Source organism: Antrostomus carolinensis, unplaced genomic scaffold (genome assembly GCF_000700745.2).
Source record: "Antrostomus carolinensis isolate BGI_N321 unplaced genomic scaffold, ASM70074v2 Scaffold53232, whole genome shotgun sequence".
Taxonomy (NCBI): Eukaryota; Metazoa; Chordata; class Aves; order Caprimulgiformes; family Caprimulgidae; genus Antrostomus; species Antrostomus carolinensis.
Genome location: NW_010301327.1, coordinates 1 through 8,671, shown reverse-complemented (window position 1 = coordinate 8,671; position 8,671 = coordinate 1). Strand labels below are relative to the sequence as shown.

The 8,671-nt window shown below is 46.7% G+C and overlaps 1 protein-coding gene across 1 annotated transcript; it reads left to right on the top strand.

The window, feature by feature from the left end:
• Nucleotides 1-1,290: 1,290 nt before the first annotated feature.
• LOC104519535 (spermine oxidase) lies at nt 1,291-4,852 on the top strand (the record flags this gene model as incomplete). The annotated part of the gene is made up of 2 exons (XM_029083861.1): nt 1,291-1,491; nt 4,103-4,852. Coding segments are annotated over 2 exons (951 nt in total), but the record flags the coding sequence as incomplete, so codon positions are not given.
• Nucleotides 4,853-8,671: the final 3,819 nt, after the last annotated feature.

Here is an 8,671-nt window from a genome sequence, read left to right as displayed (position 1 = left end):
TGGAGAGTTACTAGAGATGTCCTTGTTTTCCATGGATCTGTACCTGTCTTGTGCTGAACAAGTAAAACGTGTGCATACAAAATTCCTTTGCTAAGCCTGTCTTGGTTGCTTCCTGTTTTTCAGAGGACAACAGAAAAAATAACTATGAATTCCCCCACCTGGTGGCTTCCTGGGTATTATTGCTAAATAATGGGGAGGGTGGAAGGGCTGGTTCCAGGTTATGGGCGCTGCAACCTGGGATTGCACCTGAGACACTGAAGTGTGGGAGAAGAGCTGGTGCTTTAGTGTCAGATGTGAGGGAGAATGGAGTTCACTCCCAGTAGACTTTGGATGGAGACTGGGGCCAAGTCATAGAATCATAGAATGGGTTGGGTTGGAAGGGACCTTAAAGCTCATCCAGTTCCAACCCCCCTGCCAGCAGCAGGGACACCTTCCACTAGACCAGGTTGCTCAAAGCCTCATCCAACCTGGCCTTCAACACTTCCAGGGAGGAGCATCCACAACTTCCTTGGGCAACCTGTTCCAGTGTCTGACCACCCTCACAGTGAAGAACTTCTTCCTAATATCTCATTTAAACCTCCCCTCTTTCAGCTTAAACCCATTTCCCCTTGTTCTGTCATTAACTGCCCTTATGAAAAGTCCTTCCCCAGTCAGGCTGTGACATTGCACAGCAGAGCTAGAAATTACACGTAGCAAACCCAAACCTGTTCTGCAGAGGTTCTCTGCCATCTGCACTTGGCTTATGGATCCAGCTGCAGCATCTGAAGAGCTGGTTGAACAACAGGCTTTAGCTAGTGAAAATGGCAGGTCTTCTGCAAGTGATACAACAGACATGCCTGAATTAAAAAATAACTTAATAGTAAGTTAATAGTAACTTAATGACTTAATAGTAACTAGGTTATTGCAGGTGAGTAAGGGTGGTTATCTTTGCCTGGAGGGAAGTGTTGAAGTGTTGCTTCCTGCCTTCTAACCAGCCTAGCTGTGGGTGCAACTTGATGTTGTACAACAAACTGCCAAAGCTGATCTGAGGGTGACAGAGCCCTGGGACAGGCTGCCCAGGGAGGTTGTGGAGTCTCTTTCTCTGGAGACATTCAATACCTGCCTGGACACCTTCCTGTGTGATCTCATTTAGGTTCCTGCTCTGGCAGGGGGGTTGGACTGGATGATCTTTCGAGGTCCCTTCCAATCCCTGACATTCTGTGATTCTGTGATCTCTAAAGTTGGCGAGAGAAGATCTGAATGTGCTGGGTTTGGATGGAGAAAAAGGTATTCTTGCTGTGAATCACATTGTCCATCTTTCTGTCCTCTCTCTGGCAGGTCTATAACCTGACTCAGGAATTCTTCCAACGAGGTAAACCAGTCAATGCTGAGAGCCAGAATAGTGTGGGCGTCTTCACACGGGACGTAGTGCGCAAACGTGTCAAGGCCGATCCGGATGACACAGAGGCCGTCAAGAGGCTGAAACTAGCCATGATCCAGCAGTACCTTAAGGTGTGTGTGCACATCATTGTTTCTTTATTTGTTTGTTTTAACTAAGAGCAGACAAATCTTGAACCTCAGACAGACACCCGGCTAAGCCTTGCCCGTGGCTGGGGAATTGCTTTCTGTGGTCTCTTGCAGCTAGGGCAGTTTGTGTTTATACTGATAACTTTTTCTCCTGAGGTGTATCCAAAGACAGGGAGCTGCAAGAAATAATGCCTTTACTCTTTTTATTGCTTGTTTCTTTTGTTTTTTTCCCCCTTACCTCAGACTTCCAGCTTTCTAATTAAAGGGGCTTTCCCAGACTGTTAAATTTCCTGATTTAACATTTTCTTACCACCTGAAGCTAAGCTATTGTCAGGTTCTTTTAGTCATGTCTCATCCTGTGCCTTACACCTGGCACCCTCTAATCCTGCCTGAGTGTCTTTTACCCTCTTCTGCCTCTGTCCATATCTCAGAGACCAGAAGAAAAGTAACTTTGATAGTAGTAATTTGCTGAAGAAATCCCTAGAAAGCATTTTGAAGGTAAAGCAATAAAATCAAAGGTAGATTGTATAAACCCATGTCCTAATCATCTTTCCTCACAGCTTCCCTAGTCCTTTTTATCTCCTTGATGCCTTGGCCTAAATGAGATCTCTGAGGGATGAGGACATAATGCTGCATTGAGCACTCCACAAGTAAAGTGTAATAGTCCTTTCTATTTCGATTATAATGACTTAAAGGCTTGTTAAATGAGGTAGGGAAGGCAAGCAGCACTCTGTTTCAGCTTCCCACCTATAAATAGTGAATACCATATACTTCCCTGCATCACAAAGAGAAATAAAGACCTAAAGACTCTCCCAGGAGATCTGTGATAAAGCTGAGATTTGAACCCAGGCGTCCTGAGCGCTGTTCTGATATCTCAGTGTCCTAACCCAAGAGCTTGTATCACAGGGTGTCTCCACAGCTGCCACGTAAAGACTAGTTATTTATTGTGTTATCCACCTAACACCACCCATGCAGACAGTGTTAATCATTTGATACAGCTCTGTTTTTTCTGGTGGTTACTTCTCTGGTTGCTACAGCCAGAGACTTTTCTGCAACTCTTGCAAATCCCTTCTGATGTGTAAATACCTGTGAGCAACAAAGCTTCTGATAATTAAGACTATCAGATCAGAGTGGTTGCTGAGAGAGTGGGGATTAACTGATGTCTCAGGCAAACCATAGCCTTGGTAGTTGCCTGTTTTTCTCCCTGTCGTTTTTTTCCTTTGTGGCTGAAAGAATCCAACAGCCTGTTTGTCACTGTTGTTATCTTCATAATGAGTGTCCTGTTGGAGCATCCAGGCAGGATGAGCAGCCTGTTGCATGACCCAGGGTGCAGGGTTGTTATTGTGGGCCAGCAGAACTGACCTTGGGTGAGTGTTGGAGAATGCTGGCTCAGCCATCAGATGGAGTCTCAGAGAATAGCTCTTCTCAGGACCTATCTGCTGGTGACCTGGTCAGCTCAGTCTTCACTAGAGTCATGGGGCAATGACCAGGAAGGGGCAACCACCTGTTGGTAATACAGTCACAGGAGCAGCCTGTGAACTGCTTAATACAATTTTAGCTTGTTTGTTTGGCATCTTAGCCCAGCACAGAGATTCCTGCCCTGCACCAGGATGCTCCACAGGGAAAGGGTCTGACTTGCCAGGCTTCCAAACATGGTTATTAAAGTGTGGAAAGGCCTGGAAACTTGGCCAAAGGCTAAGGAATTGTAATGTTCCCTTTGCCTGAAATGCTTAAAGAATTAAAATGTGCGAATCATTGTGATTCTGGTGATTTGAAGATTTTAAGATCACTGTGTCCCATGCACCAGTATTATCATTAGAAACTTATCACAAGACAGGCCAAACATCCTGCCTTTGTTCCAGGGGTTGTTGGAAGCTACAGCTGTGCCTAATATTCCTACAAACATTAACCAAGATCCCAATTCTAAAGCTTTGATAATCACATCAGGTGAATCAAGGGCAAGTGTCTCACATCTTGGCATCTCCCTTTTCTGTCTCCTTCCGTTCCTTCTGTGTTGGGTCCTCTCACCTCCTGCAGATTGTTAGCTGGTGGATTGCTGATGGTTTGACAGCATGTTGAAAGCTGCAGACAGCAGAAATAGCTGCCAAAAGTTTTTCATGGCTCCTCATGGGAACATTTATTAACATTGGAAAGAGCATCTGATTAACATAGCTCCAGCTTTGGTTGTAGGAACACCAAGCAGCCAGTGTTCTGCTGTAGGAACACCAAGCCACCAACACTGTCCCTTGCCAGTGAAGTGGGTTTTAAATGATAGAAAACAGATCTGTAACCCAGAATCATGCAGAAGCAGAGACATCATCTCTCAACTCTGGATGATGCAACCGTGGCTGATGCAACCAAACCTGATGCAGCTTGTTACCTTGACAGAATGGTTTCTCTGGTTGGAAGGAAGGCTAAGGGTTGATTTTGTCAGATCCTATGGCCAAACACTTCTTTACTAGCAAAAATAATGTAGTTTAAGAGTGGGATTCAGGACTCCTAGCTTGTGCAGCTGGTCTGTACCCTCACAAGACGTTGTGCTGTGGCAAAATGAGTTGCTCTGTGGCAATGTTGCTTTTGTGTTGCTTTTCTTCAGGTAGAGAGTTGTGAGAGCAGCTCCCACAGCATGGATGAAGTCTCGCTCAGTGAATTTGGAGAATGGACCGAAATCCCTGGGGCTCATCACATCATTCCTTGTGGTTTCATTAAAATCGTGGAGATTTTGGCCCGCTCCATTCCCGAGTCTGTCATTCAGCTCCGCAAACCGGTCAAGTGCATCCACTGGAACCAATCGGTCAGCAAGGAGATTGAGAGGGTGGCTGACCACAACAGTGACCTCCCCGAGGAGGGCAAGGGCTCTGATGTCTTTGTAGAGTGCGAGGACTGTGAGTTCATCCCAGCTGACCACGTCATTGTGACCGTGTCCCTGGGAGTCTTGAAGAAACGTCATGAGAGCCTCTTTCATCCCCGCTTGCCCGAGGAGAAGGTGATGGCCATTGAGAAACTAGGAATCAATACGACTGACAAGATTTTCCTGGAGTTTGAAGAGCCTTTCTGGAGCTCTGAATGCAACAGCATCCAGTTTGTCTGGGAAGATGAGGCAGAGAGTGAGAGCTTGACGTATCCTGAGGAGCTGTGGTACAAGAAGATCTGCGGCTTCGATGTACTCTACCCACCAGAGAGGTACGGCCATGTCCTGAGTGGCTGGATCTGTGGAGAAGAGGCTTTGATTATGGAGAAGTGCGATGATGAAACTGTGGCAGAAACCTGCACCGAAATGCTACGTAAATTTACAGGTCAGCCATGCTCTGGTTCCTTTGGGGAGTGGAGAAAAGAGGGAGAGTGAGGCTGGAGTGTTGAGGAAGCGCTAGGAAGGAAATGCACTCAAGTAATTTTTAGTTCTTTGGCATTTTATGTCCCTTTGAATGGGCCGTGCGTGTGCTTCCAGCCTACCTCCTGCTTGGGTGTGCCTGCAAGCTATTTATACAGAGGGGCTGATAACCAGCTCAGGAAGTAGTGGGCAGAAGTGCTTGAGGATTCTACATCCTCTGCTTTATTTAATCACAAATAACTCTTCAGCAGCTGGAGCTGTCAGACTCAGTACTCCTGAGGACTGATCACAGCCGTGAAAACCACAGAATCCCAGAATTGCTTTGGTTGGAAAAGACCCTTAAGATCATCGAGTCCAACCATGAACCCAACACTGACAAGTCCCCAACTAACCCATGTCCCTCAGCACTGTGTCTACACGACTCTTCAATCCCTCCAGGGATGGGGACTCCACCACTGCCCTGGGCAACCCCTTCCAATGCCTGACAACCCTTGCAGCAAAGAAATTCTTCCTCACATCCCATCTCAACTGCCCTTGGTGCAACTTGAGGCCATTTCCTCTTGTCCTGTCCCTTGGTCCTTGGTTGAACAGACCCACCCCCACCTCTCTCCACCCTCCTTTCAGGGACTTGGACAGAGCCACAAGGTCTCCCCTCAGCCTCCTTTTCTCCAGGCTCAACAACCCCAGTTCCCTCAGCCGGGAACTCATCACACTTGTGTTCCAGACCCTTCATGCTGCTTCAAAGAGCAGCGTAGCTCCTTTAGAGACAGTGGAGTTGAACCTGTTTAGATCAGTTGAGATGTGGTGGTTGAATCACATCCCTGACTTCCATTCGACATGAGACTATGTGGAAATCTCATTGGCCTGAATTGCCAAGTTCCCATTTCTGGGTGGTTCACCTAAACCTTTCTGGACTTCACAGACTGCACATTTACTGAGCACACATCACATTCAAGGCAGCAGTTGGAGCAAGACAGATCTTAGGTGTTTTAGGCTGGGAAAATCCAAGATTAAATCACTAAAAGTAGCAATATTTGAACACGCTGGGCCTTAGTTTGTCTGCAGTCACTTCTCTGGACGTTGCACACCTTCCCCAGGAAAGGGGTTTTTGTATCTACAGTTATTTGAGATCCTCTGATGGAAGACACTGTACAAGTGCAAGCGTAAGGTAGTGACGCTGAAAGAAGCAGTGATTGACTCATTGGCAGTCTTGAAATAAGGATTTTGGATATATACAGAATTATAAGAGCATCATCCTCCAAAATAAGGTGTATTATACACTGTTCTAGAGATAGGTCCCACCATTAGGCTATTTGTATCTGCCTGTGTTAGCCTAATCTCAACACCCAGTGGGTTTCCAGCCTTTCCTCTTGTCCATGGACCTCCAATTAACTGAAGAAATTGGCCTTCACAAGTGTAGCTTTCTCCTGTGCTTCCATACCATTTGCTACCACCAACACAGAGATCTAGGGAAAGGGTCCTGGAAGCTGAGGACTATCTGCATAACTGCCTACTACCAAAAGGGGCTTTACCTTTTACTACTCTCTTCAGAAATGGTTGGGTAGACACTGGATTCTGGTACCTGAAGGGGCTCCAGGAAGGCTGGGGAGAGACTTTGGGCAAGGGCAGGGAGTGAGAGAACAAGGGGTGATGGCTTGAAAGTGGCAGAGGGGAGATGGAGCTGAGATGTGAGGAAGAAATTGTTTGGTGTGAGGGTGGTGAGACAGTGTCCCAGGTTGGCCAGAGAAGCTGTGGCTGCTCCTCCCTGGAAGTGTTGGTGGCCAGGTTGGATGAGGCTTTGAGCAACCTGGTCTAGTGGAAGGTGTCCCTGCTGCTGGCAGGGGGGTTGGTACTGGATGAGCTTTAAGGTCCCTTCCAACCCAAACCAGTCTGTGACTCAGAAACCATAATGCAGTGACCAGACCTGAAGCCTTTTTTCATCTTGATCATTTCTGTTGGATGATGAACCTGTGGCTCCCCAGCACCCTGCAGAGAAATAGGATGAATCAGTGAATGCTCAACTCGGGGCAGCTTCTGCCTCCTGAGCTGTTTGTTTTCAGTGGTGTTGGGTATCCCCACGTTACGTTGCAGTGTCAGTACATACACAGCCTTCTTTCCTCCTGACCTCAGCAGGCCAACTGCTGCCCTACGCCAGCACAGCAGGAGGCTCTTCTCTCCAAGGCCAAGTTGTTTTAGTGCTGACGTCTCCCAGAGCATGTAAACAACCTTGTTCATTGCAGCTTTTCTTGCTTAAGTCTCTTTTTTTTTTTCCTAAGACACCTCGATTCATAGTGGGAATTTGGCTCTTAGGGTCTTTCTTAGTTTGGCAGATGAGATTATACTTTCTCTTTTCCTTCTTGGGCTCCTTCACTGTTGTTATTGTTTGCATGTGTTGGATGTTCCTCTCTTCCTCCCAGGATGGAAATATGTTGGCACAGGGTCATGGCTATGTGCTGCAGTTGCTGTTCCAGCTGATACTGCACCTGCTCACTGTCCATCAGACTCTTCAGCAGTGTGAGCTCTATCTCAGCCTTCTGCTAATCCTGGGTTATCTAACCCTGGAGAATTTCAGACTGGATTTACCAGGTCCTTGCCTTGCAATGAACATTTTGTACATAAGCTGAGAGGTCACCTCTCAGCAGCTTGAAACTGTGAGTAGAAAACCTGGCCTTGTAGCTCCCGTTAGGCAATGTGACCTCTTCCACTTTCTGCCCAAAAAACTTGTTCCTTTGTAGAAAAATTTTTCACAGATCTCCAGGGTGGCCTTGCTAATGGAGGTGGGTTTGTCCTGTTACCCTTGCTCCCATTTTTCACTCATCTGTTTCATCAGAAGTGTGACAATGGGTTAGACCAGCTAGGAGGTGGTTGGAGGGGTACAAAGTAGCCTCCTGCCTGTGATCTAACTGTAGTCATTTCTGAAAATGACTGGTCTCCTCTGGTCCAATTAGCACCACCAAACCCAGCTTTTAAAGTGTTTCCTACTACCCAACTGCATGCAAGTCAGCTAACTGAGCTGGGAAACTCGTCTTCCTGGGGGCCTAAGCTCGTGGAAAGAAAGAAAGACTCTTTGGTAAGGCGGTTCAGATCTTCCCCATCTCACTTGGTGCTCTGTGACATCTTCTGAAGAACCTTTTCTCTGCTGAGTACAGAGAGAGCCTTATATTCAGTAATGAACATAGGCAGTGTGAGCCTTTTGATGTTCACTTTGCCTTTTGTAGCTTTCATCTTCTGGGTATAAAATCCCCCACGTTCTCACTTCTTACTCTTCTGTTAAAGAATTAATGCGTTACCAGGTGGGTTCCCATCTTCAACTGTGCTTTCCCAGTCATGGAGGCCTTTGCTTTGACTTCAGAGGGTGTTAGACCAGTTCTGTGTTACATCCATCCTTTTACACTCACACTGAGAATTTCTCTCTGAGAGGTGACCTTGAATTTCCCATGCAGGTTAGTGTTGTGGATTGTCTGGCTTTGCTGTGAAAAGCTCTGAGGATTGTTCTACCCTAAGAACCGTTGACAATTACTGCTTTTCACAACTGGATGGCTGAGAAGCAGTGTCCTCTAAAGCTGATTAAATGGGATGCCTTTGAACAATTAGAAGTCTTTTTCTTCTGAAAAACTCACTGATTTGTCAAGCTGTGGCTGGAGATGCCCTGAGTTGTCCTCCCATCCTCCAGCTGTTTCTCTAGAGGGGAACAGAGCTCTTTTAGGTTCTGTGTGGTATCTGCCAGCCCTTTGCAGATGTCTGAGACATCCTAATCACAGAATCACAGAATGGTTTGGGTTGGAAGGGATCTTAAAGATGACGTAGTTCCAACCCCCCTGCTGTGGACAGGGT